This window comes from Gadus morhua, chromosome 3, assembly GCF_902167405.1.
Source record: "Gadus morhua chromosome 3, gadMor3.0, whole genome shotgun sequence".
In the NCBI taxonomy this organism is placed as follows: Eukaryota; Metazoa; Chordata; class Actinopteri; order Gadiformes; family Gadidae; genus Gadus; species Gadus morhua.
Genome location: NC_044050.1, coordinates 29,094,159 through 29,107,939, shown reverse-complemented (window position 1 = coordinate 29,107,939; position 13,781 = coordinate 29,094,159). Strand labels below are relative to the sequence as shown.

The window sequence follows — 13,781 nt, the reverse complement described above, 5'->3', positions numbered from 1 at the left end:
ACACAATAGGCCTTCTGACGCGTGATAGCAGGTCTGAGGTCTGCTACCTCTCAGCTCCTGTCTGTTAATAAAAACACAATAAACCCACTGCAAGCAAGAATAAATAAACATGGTATAACTTTATTAATACTTCTACAATAGGGATAGTACCAACAATATTCTGAATATGCAAATTAATCAAAAATAACAATACATCTTTATTCATGGTGGGAAACTCAAACTCAGACTACAGTCCTGACTTTTTGACCTTGAGGACTTTAAGGCCCTGGGTTTAGGAGCCGAAGGTTCACTTCTTCTTCTTCCTGGGCTTCTTCTTGGTCTTGGCGTCGATGATGAGCTGGGACTGCCTCTTCAGCGCCTCCCGGGAGATGATGTCAGCCTCGTCTTCCTCACTCTCTTCATCCTCTGGAAACGGCCGGAAGCAGGGACCGGTTGAATACGAGGACGTTGGAGAAGTGAAGTGTGTGTGTGTGTGTGTGTGTGTGTGTTTTCGTGTGTGTGCTATTGTGTGTGTGTGTGTTTCTTTGTGTATGTGTGTATGTGTGAGTGTATCTGTGTGTGTGTGTGTGCGTGCATGTGTGTGTGTTTCTGTGTGTGTGTGTGTGTGTGTGTGTGTGTGTGTGTGTGTGTTTCTGTGTGTGTGTGTGTGTGTGTGTGTGTGTGTGTGTGTCAGTGTATCTGTGCGTGTGCGTGTGTGTGTGTGCGTGCGCGGCACCGACTGACCGTTGAACAGGTTCTGCTGCTGCTCTTCAGGAAGCTGGATGCGAATGTTGTAGTCCGGTAGTTTCCCCTCGATCCTGGTATAGAACTACTCAAAACACACACACACACACACACACACACACACACACACACACACACACACACACACACACCACACACGCACACACGGAACACACACGCAGGTTCAGATTAATGCCTGTATTATTAATCGACTGAAATATAGAGTCAAACAACCCTTTGCATTTCCCACTACATCCAATGCATGCCTGGGTGCTGGGTGCTGGGATGCTACTGGTAGCTTTGATGCATTTTTACTGGTAGCTACTGGTAGCTGGGATGCTGGTCTCTTGACCAGCGGTGGAGGAAAGCGTACCAGACCAAGGTCAGATCTCAGATTATGCTTTGACGTCGTACGACACTTTCAGACAGTTCTTTGGAGCTGGAGCTGGCTCTAGAGGAGCCGCGGTCATTAATAAATAACCAGCGCTCTGACGTCACGTTCCTGCGGCAACGCTCTGGCACGGCATGTCGGCAAACACAACGCCGTCGGCAGCGCCGAGACAATCAGAAGGCAAACAGCGCAGCCGGGAGATCTGGGCGGCCCATGAGATAAGATGGCCGATTTATTATCCAGGCGCAACGTCCGCCGATGCTTCAAGATAATAACACGAGCGGCGGGCTAATGCTAACCCCGCCGGTCACCCTGCTCCACACAGGCTGCAAGGAGGATTAGAAAAGCGCTAGTCCACGCTAGCTCCCCAAAGGCTAAGCTGGCAAAGCGCGAGTCAGTGCTAGCTCCTCAGAGGCCGAGCTAGCAAAAGCGCTAGCCTCCACTAGCTCCCTAAAGGCCAGTAGAGCATCCTGAGCCAGAGTTTCTCCTCCTCCTCCTCCCCCTCCTCCTCCTCCTCCTCCCCCTCCTCCTCCCCCTCCTCCTCACCTCGTCCTCCCCCTCCTCCCCCTCGTCCTCCCCCTCTTCCTCACCTCGTCCTCCTCCATCTCCTTCAGGAGCGTGGACGGCTCCATCCCCTGGAGCTCCTCGTGGAGCAGCCGGAGCTTCTCCTCACACTGGGCCAGCAGTCCCAGGACCGGGCCCTCAGGGTCGGGGGCCGGAGGGGCCTCAACCCCCTGCTCCTGGAGGGGCCGAGAGAGCGGGGGGGAGAGAAGGGGAGAGAGAGGGTGAGGGAGAGGGTAAGAGGGAGGTAGAGACAGAGAGGGTGAGGGAGTAGTGTGTGTGAGGGTGGTCCCCATAAGGGCGTCAGCAGTCTGTGTGAGGTGGTCCCCATAAGGGGGTCAGTAGTGTGTGTGAGGTGGTCCTCACCAGGGGGGTCAGTAGTGTGTGTGAGTGGGGTCCCCACCAGGGGGTCATTAGTGTGTGTGAGGTGGTCCCCATAAGGGCGTCAGTAGTGTGTGTGAGGTGGTCCCCATAAGGGGGTCAGTAGTGTGTGTGAGTGTTGTCCTCACCAGGGGGTCAGTAGTGTGTGTGAGGTGGTCCTCACCAGGGGGGTCAGTAGTGTGTGTGAGTGGGGTCCCCACCAGGGGGTCATTAGTGTGTGTGAGGTGGTCCCCATAAGGGCGTCAGTAGTCTGTGTGAGGTGGTCCTCACCAGGGGGTCAGTAGTGTGTGTGAGATGGTCCTCACCAGGGGGGTCAGTAGTCTGTGTGAGGTGGTCCTCACCAGGGGGTCAGTAGTGTGTGTGAGTGGGGTCCCCACCAGGGGGTCAGTAGTGTGTGAGGTGGTCCTCACCAGGGGGTCAGTAGTGTGTGAGGGGGTCCCCACCAGGGGGTCAGTAGTGTGCGTTAGGTGGTCCTCACCAGGGGGTCATTAGTGTGTGTGAGTGTGGTCCCCACCAGGGGGTCAGTGCTGTGTGTGAGGTGGTCCCCATAAGGGGGTCAGTAGTGTGTGTGAGTGTGGTCCTCACCAGGGGGTCAGTAGTGTGTGTGAGGTGGTCCCCACCAGGGGGTCAGTGCTGTGTGTGAGGTGGTCCCCATAAGGGGGTCAGTAGTGTGTGTGAGGTGGTCCTCACCAGGGGGTCAGTAGTGTGTGTGAGTGGGGTCCCCACCAGGGGGTCAGTAGTGTGTGAGGTGGTCCTCACCAGGGGGATGTGCTGCAGCTTGTCGGCCAGGTGCTCCAGCCCGTTCTGGGCGGTCCCCAGGGTCCTCAGCAGCCAGTCCAGGTGGTCCTTGGCCTCATCGCAGCGCCGCTCAGCCTCCCGCACACGCTGCCCACTGTCCCCCAGAGCCTGCTGCCCGCTGGGGGAGGGGGGGGGGGAGGGAGGGAGGGAGGGGAGGGAGGGGGAGAGAGGGAGGGAGGGAGGGGATGGAGGGAGGGAGGGGAGGGAGGGGGAAAGAGGGAGGGGATAGAGGGAGGGAGGGGAGGGGGAGAGAGAGAGGGGGAGAGGGAGGGAGGGGGGAGAGAGAGGGGGAGAGAGGGAGCGGGAGGGGGAGAGAGGGAGAGGGAGGGGGAGAGAGAGAGGGGGGGGAGAGGGAGGGAGGGAGGGGGAGAGGGAGGGAGGGAGGGGGAGAGAGGGAGGAAGGGGGAGAGGGGGGAGAGAGAGGGGGGGAGAGGAAGGGAGGGGGAGAGAGGGGGAGGGGGGTACAGGGAGGGAGGGGGAGAGAGGGAGGGTGAGAGAAAGAGAGAGAAGGTAACTTCACAGCTAACTAGCCCCCATGCTAACTAGCCCCCATGCTAACTAGCCCCCATGCTAACTAGCCCCCATGCTAACTAGCCCCAGCTAACCAGCCCCCATGCTGAGCCCGTCATCATGTATGTGTCTGCGGTGAACCTGGAGAGCTTGGCCTCTCCAGAGTACTTCATGTCCTGGAAGCTGTGCTGCAGCGCCTCCTTCTCCCCCTTCAGCTGCAGCAGCACCTCCTGGTTCTCCCCCTTCAGCTCCTCCAGGTGCCTCTGGGACTCCCCCTGGGCGATGAAGCACTCCACGATCTCCTGCACGGAGCAGGTTAGCTTCGTTAGCTTCAGTAAGGCATTATGACCTTAATGGGGATAGGCTTGAGCTATCATCTTTTATTTATTATTATTTATCTATATCTATTATTATTTAATTATTTATCTACTGTTATTTAATAATTTATCTATTATTATTTAATCAAACATCTGTTATTATTTATCTTCATCCATTATTATTTAATATTTATCTATTATTATTTATCTTTATCTATTATTATTAATAGATGAATGATAATAGATCAATTAGTATTCAATAATAGATCTCTTATTATCTATCTTCTTCTATTATTATCTAATAGTTTTTCTAGACAACATTCCTGTGGAAGGCGTGCGTCATCGGCCTCCATTGTGTCCCAGGACTCCTCCCCCTCCCATGCCCGTTACCATGGCCACCCCCCCCCTGTCCCCCCCCCCCCCCTGTCCGTACGTGCACGCTGGTCACGCCCGTGGCCTCCTTGATGCTCTGGAAGGCCTCCTCCAGGGTGGGGCCGCCGCGCTCCTCCTCGCCGCCCGCCCGCGTGAGGCTGCGCTGGGCCTCGCCGCTCAGCTCCTCGGGCTGCAGGGGGGCCTTCTGGGCCTGGGGGGCCGAAGGGGTTACCACGGAGACCGCGGGCGTTAGGTCGCTCACTGAGGAGGGCTCCTCTACGGACCCTCAGTGTTGTTCTGTCAGGAAGACTTCGGATCGATGGCTGAATGTTAGTGGAGGTTTTAGCTGCACTACATATCCCATCATGCACCATGTCTGCCTATAGGTACTAACAGGACTACACATCCCATCATGCACCAGGTACCTCACAGGACTAACAGAACTACATATCCTATCATGCACCACGTCTGCCTCTAGGGACTAACAGAACTACAGATCCCATCTTACACCATGTACCTCCTGGGACTAACAGATTCTGTTAGTGCCCTGGTGCATGATGGGATGTGTAGTTCTGTTGCAGAACTACACATCCCATCATGCACCATGTACCTCCTTGGAGTAACAGTCCTCTGAACTACACATCCCATCATGCACCCTGTCCTGTTCGGGGCCTCACCCTGCGGTCGGCCTTCTCTATCTGGGCCTTGCGCTCCTCCACCTGCTTCCTGTACGAGGCCACGATGCGTTCCCGCTCCTTCCGCTCCTTATGGAGCAGGTCCTCCAGCTGCTGCAGCTCCGCCTGGTGGACGGGAGGAGAACACACAACACAACGTTCAGCTGCATTCACACATTCATACACACATTCACACATTCATACACACATTCACACATTCATACACACATTCACACATTGATACACGCATTCGCCCATTCATGCACACATTCACACACCGACAGCGGTGTCGGCCACGCAGGGCGACAGCCAGCTGGTCAGGAGCAGTCAGGGTGAGGCGTCTTGCTCCGGGACAACTTGCTAGTCCGGGGATCGGACTAGCAAGCTTCCGGTTACAAGGAGACGCGCTCTACTTCCTGTGCTAAACCGACCCTTAAAATAATCCTAAAGATTAGAGCTGTTCGCGCACCGATACCAGTATCGGAAGTTCCTCAGAGACGGCCTCATTTACTACACAGGCAGAGAACTCAATAAACACTACGGTGTTGTTCGTTCGTCGGAGGTGGAAAGTCGGAATTGGAAACGTGTGCTCTCCGACATGCGTTCGAGCTACCAGGTTGGAAAAACATGGATGCTCACGCTTAACCAAAAGATTACAAATTTATTGTTATAATTATAAATGTTAATGATCTGGTTCTGAAAAAAGCTACACGACTATACAACGCTGTCATCGTAAGAGAACCCTTCAATAAGAACACGCAGTATTAGTAGTCCCGATGCTAGACGCTGTATCGGTGTATACTCGAGCATTAATCATACTAAGATGAGTTTGGCGTGGTGGGCGGGGCCAGCGGACCTTGGAGACCTCCTTGGACAGCTGGGCGTCGCCGTTCATGACCCTCAGGCCGTGGAGCTCCGCCCGGTCCTTCAGGAGGTCCTCCTCCAGACGGTCCAGCTCCCCCTGGAAGGTCAGGCTCTCATCCTGTAGGGGGGGGGGGGGGGGAGAGAGAGAGGGGGGGTGGAGAGGAGGGGGGGAGGGAGGAGGGGGGAGGGGGGAGAGGGGAGAGAGAGAGAGAGAGAGAGAGAGAGAGAGAGAGAGAGAGAGGGGGGGAGAGAGGAGAGAGAGAGGGAGAGAGAGAGAGAGGGAGAGAGAGAGAGAGAGGGGGGGAGAGAGGAGAGAGAGAGGGGGGGGGGTCTGTATCTCCACTAATATGGATGTTGTCGGGGGTGATGTTGAATTTGTAATTTTCTCGAACTGTTGAGAAATGTTTCTTTGTAATCTCGTTGCTCAAGGCCTGCGACCTGTTGACTGTTGACAGATGAGGTGGTGATGACAGACATTCCAACGCCATGGAAACCGTAACACAATCCTGCTGCTAAATCAGGAGACGCAAACACAGAACCAGAACCAGACGGGACACTCAGGACGAAAACACCTCTAATGTTATGACTCAGGGGTCAGGAGGTCAGGGGTCAGGTGACAAAGGGGTCGGGGTGAACCCACCTGCAGGTGGTTCTTCAGGGTGACGTAGCCCCTCAGCACGTGCTCCGCCTCCTGGTTCTTCACCTGGGCCTTCTCCAGACTGTTCTCCAGGAAGTGCAGCTTCTGCATTTACAGACGACACAACCCTCACACGGGTTACCTCTACACGTGTGTGTGTGTGTGAGTGTGTGTGTGTGTGTGTGTGTGTGTGTGTGTGCAGTGTGTGTGTGTGTGTGTGTGTGTGTGTGTGTGTGTGTGTGTGTGTGTGTGTGTATGTGCGCGATTTCAACGTGGGTGTGTGTTTGGATAGACGTGTGTCTCACGCTGTATAAAACTTGCATTATGGGGTTCATATTTTCCGATTTAAATAACTGCGCAATACAACGATGAACAAAAGTTGTTCGCCTTTAGTGGAAGCGTGTGTCGCTATAAGACCTGCAAAGCGGTGGTAATATAGTGCGTTGTTCACTGTCAGCTACCCTTGCATTGTCCCCCGGCTGCTCCGCGGCGGCGTCAGTGGACGGGGACTTGGCGCCCTCTGGCTGCAGCCTCTGGCACTGCAGCTTCAGCCCCTCCAGCCGGTCGCGGCTGGTCTTGGTGGCGTGTCTCAATGCGTTGAGGCGTTTCATCTTTAGCAACACCTTCTGTTCCACCTTCGTGATGGCCGCCTAGGAACGGGGGAGTGGGCGGGGGTTCGGTGGTTAGGGGCACTCATGGAGAGAGAGAGACAGCAGGAGAAAGGGAAAAGTGAAGATCTTTGACTAGTGGAGCATCTTAAAACTCCTTCATAGGAAAACAGAGAGAGAGAGAGAGAGAGAGAGAGAGAGAGAGAGAGAGAGAGAGAGAGAGAGAGAGAGAGAGAGAGAGAGAGAGAGAGAGAGAGAGAGAGAGAGAGAGGGGGAGAGAGAGAGAGAGAGAGAGAGAGAGAGAGAGAGAGAGAGAGAGAGAGAGTCAATAGGAACCGACTGATATGTACTCTGTGCCTGTCTGTTGTTCGTTGCAAAGCTATGCATCAGAAAATCTTTAGCAATTTTTTAAGCCCTTTACACTTAAACTCACCTGCCCTGACATCGTGCGGTAGGCCTCCTTCTCTGAACCTCTGTCTTGAAAGGCTTCTTTGATCACATGCTCATCCCCCTGGTAGGAGTGGATAATAACATCTCATAGCATACATTTACGTTTAGCAGAAGCTTTTATCCAGAGCGACTTACATTAAGTACATTTGTCAGAAGAAAGAGAAACAACAATATATCGCTGTGGGTACAGTAAGGATGTTCATAGAACCAAGTGCCAAGCACTAACCATCACTAGGTTAACCCATTCCCCGTATAAACCAGATACCTAGGATAAGATGCTACACGAGGATAAGTACTATTTTTAAGTGCCAGGACGTACAACATACAATAAGTGATTAAGAGGGTTGTGTGGGGAGGGGGGGTGACAAAGGCCTGTTGATCACCTGCATTGTTATTTAACGAGTGATTGTCAATTTACTTGTTTATTTCTAACATTATTTTCCACATGAATGATTGGTAATATTATATCTATAATGTACTTCACAACTCACAGCCAGATTGTCGGCCAGCTTCCTGTGCAGCCGCTTGTTCTCCTGCCTCATCAGCAGGATGGACTCCCTGTTCTTGTGGATGGTAGCCTGGGAGCTCTCGTAGTAGGCGGTTCTGTCTCCCTCTGGCGGTCAAACTCGTTATTAGACTCATAAAATAAATTTGACTGTTTTTCGACTCGTAACTTGGTTGTGACTTGTGATAAATAGGCACATTAAATCGAAAGCATGTTAGAATGTAATGTATTGCTTTATTTAAACCCGTGTGTGTCTTTGGAGCATGCACTACAAACCCCCGTATCCCCACGGCTGTGACACTGTTCAACTCAACCATACTTAATGAGATAAAGCCAGCAAATGAAAACCAGGAATGCGTGGAGAACATCGTGTTTATGTTGCAGACATGCCTTCAAAGTCAGCCTTGCAGGATGGAAAACATGAGCAGGACTATGACGTCGGAGATCACTAAAACAGTCAGTAAAATGGTTCATATGAAGACTCACCGAGCAGCTGAATCTTCCGCTGCATCTCGGTTATCTGGTCGTGCAAAGGCGGCTTCATGGCCTCCGCGTTTAATGGCATGTTTGCCCTCGTATAAAAAAAAACTAACTATACTCTATAAAATAGCGATGGATAATAATTAATCGCAAAACGAACTTTTCAACATTCAGTTGGTCACCCCGTGGTCGAAGCTTTAAGGTCGCCTAGCAACCGGTACACTTCCAGCCAACCAAGAAGGTCGTCTAGCAACCAATACACTTAAACCAGATAACCAGATCAATGTGCACAGACACACAAACGCTTACACACACACAAACGCTTACGCACACACAAACGCTTACGCACACACACAAACACACACACACACACACACACACACACACACACACACACACACACACACACACACACACACACACACACACACACACACACACACACACACACACACACACACACACACACACACACACACACACACAAAGGAGAGGAGCCTCATCAACCTGAACACTTTTATTATCATAAAATTGTAAAAAATATTAACACACAAACAACTTTGGTTCCAGATTAAGAAATACGTCTGACAGAGCTGTGATACTGTATCATCTTAGTTTACTTTCTTTCCTTTAGCTCGGTAAACAAAGGCCAAAGAGTAACTTGTTCATTTGCCGAAAACACAAACGCACGATGCTGTTGCAGACAATGTTGTCTACAACAGCTCAAAATTTAAGACATTTCGGTGTAAGTTTCATAACATTAGCATGAAGAAATATTCATTTCACAGGTTTATAATGTGTAACATTTCCATTTCATAACTCTTCCTCAACAGTCTCTTCAAAGGGTAATACTATTCAAAGGCTTTCAAAAAACATCAAAATCAGACAAAATAACCCGTCATTTACTTCAGAGCGATGTTAGGTATTGCCGTAATACTTTGTAAGATACTATAACCCATTTTGATTTAAAGCATTGCAAAAATATGACCGTATATACATCATTCTTCTCAGATCTTTACATTTGTCCTGGTTTGTACGTATATATAAACATGCATACTAACCACACACAGACTCTTACTCACACAAACACACTCTCTTATAGGGCTGGACGATCAATTTAATTTCGATCTCGATTTCGATTTTAGCGTCAAACAATCACAATTTTTTTTTTTTTTTTTAATGTACAGATATGTATATTTTAGATTTGAACATTTTCTTTTGGACCAGTGTGCATTTTTTTAAGTCGAAATTTCAAAGTTATCAGTTACAAAGTGTTTTTGAGAGAAACATGCTGGATAAATTCATCATGTTTTCAAACTCAAAAAAATAATCGTTTGAATAATCGTGATTTCAATATTGAACAAAATAATCGTGATTATGATTTTCTCCATAATCGAGCAACCCTACTCTCTTACTCTCTCATTCTCTTACACACACACACACACACACACACACACACACACACACACACACACACACACACACACACACACACACACACACACACACACACACACACACACACACACACACACACACACACCCCCTAGTCCACAGTCTTGGTGGTGTCGTTGCTCTTCTTCAGGATGCCGAGCAGGTTGTTGGACATGAGGTACGGGCGCTCCGCCGTCCCGTCGTTGCGCTCCAGGTCCTCACCTGAGACACGGAGAGAACAGCGTCAGTACCCCTGGTCAAAAGGCCACGCCGCTACGAGCTAATGCTACAGCAGGTCTCATGCACCGCCTACTGCTACGGTAGCTCTAGTCTGTAGTGTTGTGCCGTGTGTGTTAGCCAATAGCCTAGCGGTGTGTATCGGTTGTGTGCGTTAGATCAAGCTGAACGTCTCACCTGTTGGGAGAGGGCTGTCGACATTTTTGCGCTTCTCTCATAACAGAACAGTTCATGTTGGGTTCATTCAATCACCTTTAATCAATAACTACATCCAGTAAATATGGAATGTCACCGGTATTACCGAAAAAGATCTACGTTCAACATCTACGTTTCTAGCTAACAGGAAAGAGGTACAAAGGCATCCACAGACGCTGGCTGTTAGTAGCAAAGAACTCCGAAGGCGATATTACCCAGCATGCAGCAGTGAGAGAAAACAGGAAGTAGAGAGAGAGAGAGAGAGAGAGAGAGAGAGAGAGAGAGAGAGAGAGAGAGAGAGAGAGAGACAACAATGATCAGTGAACAACGGGATTTGGAAAGTCTGAGAGGTTGTTATGGTTGCATCGTTGCAGAAACAATCCCTTATCCCCATCGAAAATGACCAAGGCAAGTGTGCAGTAAAACAATACAGTAAGTCTGCGAGCTGCGACCTACACAAGGCCGCAGAGATAGTACAAACATCACACACACAAACACACACAACTGTTTAGACATTTCAGTCCCGTGGGACAAAAAGAAAAGTGTGTACACACACAGTCTATCAAATTTGAGTATAACCATTTGGCATCAGCTGGTAGTGTGTTGTAAACAGTGGAAAGACTCCCTCTCCAGCGAGATGCGTTCTCTGTAAACCCGGTATGCGGTGGTTTCTGAGGCGCACCCGTTGCCATGACGACGAGGTTCAGGGTGTGTGTGTATAATGATAGTAAAGTCAGGCACAGGTTCAGCGTTTTGCAAAAGTCCTACACGTTTTTCTCACAATATAAATACCCAACACTCGGGCGTCACTCCCCGGCACGATAAACCAAACATGTCGAAGCTACAGCAGGGCACTGGGTGCTCACACAGAAGACCCCCTCTCTGACGAGGGGGAAGCAGGCCTGGAGCTCACACACACACCCACAGAACAGACTCCTTCTACGTCACCCGCTCGGTCCGACCACAAGGGGGCAGGCGGGGCTGTGCCACTGAGCACATGCATATAAACCCTCTTTTAAACCCCTAGTTTCAGCCAAGCTCGTCATGTATAATTAACTCCCCCCCCCTGCGCGCTGACCCCAGTCACATGACCCTACTCCTTGTTCGAGGCCGCAGGCTCGACTCCTTCGGTCTCATCTTTCTTCTCTTCGTTTATTTCTTTCTCCGCAACGGCCTCCACCTCCTCCTCTTTAGCCTTCACCTCCTCCTGGGATCCTATCTTTTCCTCCACCTTCTCTTCCTTCTTCTCAGCCTCCTGCTTCGGACCGGCCTTCCCTTCGCTCTCCTCCTCCTCCTCCTCCTCCTCTTCCTCTGCGGCTGCAGTAGGTGCTTCAGCGCCGGTCTTCAGGAGCGTCTCCTGCTCCTGCTCCGTTGTGAGCAGCGCCTGGTGCTTCAGCTGGACCTCCGAGCCCTGCTGGCTGAGGGGGGTCTCCTCCTCCCCCGGGCTGCCCCCGTCCCCCTGGCTCTCGCCGGGGGGCTCCTCCGGCTTCATGGCCTTGGAGAGGATCTCGTGGAGCTCCGGGGACATGTAGTAAGGCCGCTCGGACGAGCCGTCGTTCCTCTCCAGGTCCTCGCCTTGTTTTGGTTTTATGTGTGTGTGTGTTTGTGTGTGTTGGTGTGTTGGTATGAATGGTGTGTGTGCGTGTGTGTGTGTTGGTGTGTGTGTGTTTGTGTTGGGGTGTGTGTTGGTTTGTGTGTGTTGGTGTTTGTGTGTGTTTGTGTGAGTAGGCGTGAGTTGGCGCGTGTTTGTGCGTGTTTTCGTGTGTTTGCGTGTGTTTGTGTGTGTGTTTTCATGTGTTTGTGTGTGTTTGATTGAGCCGATGTGAGTTTGGGGGTCGATGGATAATAACAATATAAACCAAAAAGCAAAACCATGGAAAAAGAAAACGGGGGCGTGGGTGTGAAGTGAGAGGCGGGAGAATGATGCAGAAAAAGGGAGAGATCAGAGAGGAGAGACCGTCAGTCACACAGCAGAGAGGAGGGCAGCGGTTAAGACTTTAGATCAATTGAGTGATTAATAAAGCGTGCAGCAAAAGGAGAGATCGTTAACGGAGACGTCAGACGTTGAAACCGTCTGTCGGAGTTGGGCGCGGCGGGGGTACTCACAGAAGCAGAGGAAGAGGGTGTCCACACACATGGCGTACACGCTGAAGAACCCGTGGGCAATGAGGTAGGAGCCCACCACCAACGTCTAGGGGGACAGACGCACAGGGATGTGATCCAATACCTCCCGCACGGAGGTCTGGCCACAGCTCAATCTCTACAGTGTACAACAAAAGGTTGACTGGCTGCGATGTCATCTCCCTGTTGCTAGTGTGAAGCTGGATGGTGAGGCGAACTGCAGCAGCAGAACATAAATGGACTGCGTTAATATAGAGCTTTGCTAACCAGTGGCCTCTCAAAGCGCTTAACAATACTGCCTCACATTCACCCATTCATGCACACATTCACACACCGACGGCGGAGTCAGCCCCGCAGGGCGACAGCCAGCTGGTCAGGAGCAGTCAGGGTGAGGCGTCTCGCTCAGGGACAACTCGGCACTCAGCTAGGAGGAGCCGGGGATCGAACTAGCAACCTTCTGGTTACCAGCCAACCCGCTCGACCTCCTGAGGCACATGCCGGCACTACACCCTAACATACTAATACTAATCCAGTACTCTAGTGACATAGTGTAGTCTAAACATGGCCGTATACCCAGGACACCTGGGGAGGAGGTCAGAAGGTCTCACCAGTATGGGGACCCAGTAGTAGTTGAGAGACGGAGCGGTCTCCTCCACAGCTTTGATCCTTCCAGAGAAGAAGAAGAAGGAGCAAATCCCTGCATGGAGACACGGGCGGGGGTGAGACAAACAGGAGGCTCACGACGCAGAGACGGGACTGCAGGTGGAGAACTGAAGGGTCCTTACCCACGATGCCAACGATCAGCAGCTTCCCCAGGAAGAGGAGGAAGTCCGTCACCTTGTCCAGCACGGCCACCCTGGAACGAGGAGGGGATCACGAGACGGGATGAGGCGGCTGATGGTTCCATAAACGCTACGACAACGGCGGTTCATGGTTTGACCTCTGACCTACCGGATGACGTTCCTCATGAGGAGGAAGAAGGCGTCCTTCGCTGAGGGGCAGAAGCTTTTACCGTAGATGGCGATCTGGAGAACAGGAGCTCCTCGTTATTGTTTAAAGAAACTGGATTGCATTTATCCAGCGCTTTTCTAACCGGTGGCCGCTCGAAGCGCTTTAGAATACTGCCCCGCATTCACCCGTTCATGCACACATTCACACACCGACGGCGGAGTCAGCCACGCAGGGCGACAGCCAGCTGGTCAGGCTCACCATGATGTAGGCGTTCCTGTTGATGAACTTGATGAACTTCTCCAGGCACCAGAAGCAGCACTTCATGCAGCTCAGGATGAACTTGGCACACCGGTTCTGCGCGCCTGAGGAGGGGGGAAACATCAGCGTTAGCCTCAGCGCCGTTCCGGAGACGGTTACCTGGTTACCATGGAGGGGACCGTGACGACGGCGGCAGACCTTTCAGCTTGTGGTCGAGGTACTCCAACAGGACCCTGACGATCTGCACCAGGGACAGGATCAGAGAGCCGAACGCCAGGGAGCCCGTGTGGAACCTGCAGCGCGGTGAGGAGGTT

At 51.6% G+C, this 13,781-nt stretch overlaps 2 protein-coding genes across 4 annotated transcripts in view; both read right to left on the bottom strand.

The window, feature by feature from the left end:
• Positions 1-99: 99 nt before the first annotated feature.
• On the bottom strand, positions 100-8,583 carry odad3 (outer dynein arm docking complex subunit 3). Its single transcript, XM_030350594.1, has 13 exons — positions 8,278-8,583; positions 7,778-7,899; positions 7,270-7,347; positions 6,690-6,878; positions 6,232-6,333; positions 5,584-5,709; positions 4,731-4,853; positions 4,115-4,264; positions 3,506-3,666; positions 2,816-2,972; positions 1,705-1,854; positions 724-808; positions 100-405 (listed from the first exon to the last, which is right to left on the bottom strand). The coding sequence occupies exons 1-13, from the start codon at positions 8,354-8,356 to the stop codon at positions 287-289; spliced, it is 1,641 nt and encodes a 546-aa protein (XP_030206454.1). The 5' UTR covers positions 8,357-8,583; the 3' UTR covers positions 100-286.
• A 190-nt stretch (positions 8,584-8,773) lies between these two features.
• The window catches only part of slc44a2 (solute carrier family 44 member 2 (CTL2 blood group)), a 20,553-nt gene continuing 15,545 nt past the window's right edge, over positions 8,774-13,781 (bottom strand). For 2 of the 3 annotated variants that reach the window (XM_030350573.1, XM_030350574.1), the window contains exons 16-22: positions 13,666-13,760; positions 13,468-13,571; positions 13,210-13,283; positions 13,044-13,114; positions 12,867-12,955; positions 12,244-12,328; positions 10,182-11,712 (exon numbers count right to left, since the gene is read on the bottom strand). In XM_030350573.1, the coding sequence (XP_030206433.1) occupies positions 11,231-11,712; positions 12,244-12,328; positions 12,867-12,955; positions 13,044-13,114; positions 13,210-13,283; positions 13,468-13,571; positions 13,666-13,760 (1,000 nt within the window). In that variant the 3' untranslated portion in view covers positions 10,182-11,230. Of the gene's footprint in view, positions 9,928-10,181; positions 11,713-12,243; positions 12,329-12,866; positions 12,956-13,043; positions 13,115-13,209; positions 13,284-13,467; positions 13,572-13,665; positions 13,761-13,781 lie in introns of those variants that run through there. The other variant, XM_030350576.1, reaches the window with a different exon arrangement.

Excerpts from the sequence above, each read along its gene's own strand:
- odad3 (XM_030350594.1), bottom strand. The coding sequence starts at position 8,356 with ATGCCATTAAACGCGGAGGCCATGAAGCCGCCTTTGCACGACCAGATA. Across the intron at positions 6,334-6,689 it reads AGCCGGGGGACAATGCAAGG|AAGCTGCACTTCCTGGAGAA; the intron begins GTAGCTGACAGT and ends CTGTAAATGCAG. Across the intron at positions 5,710-6,231 it reads CCCTGAAGAACCACCTGCAG|GATGAGAGCCTGACCTTCCA; the intron begins GTGGGTTCACCC and ends CCCCCCCTACAG.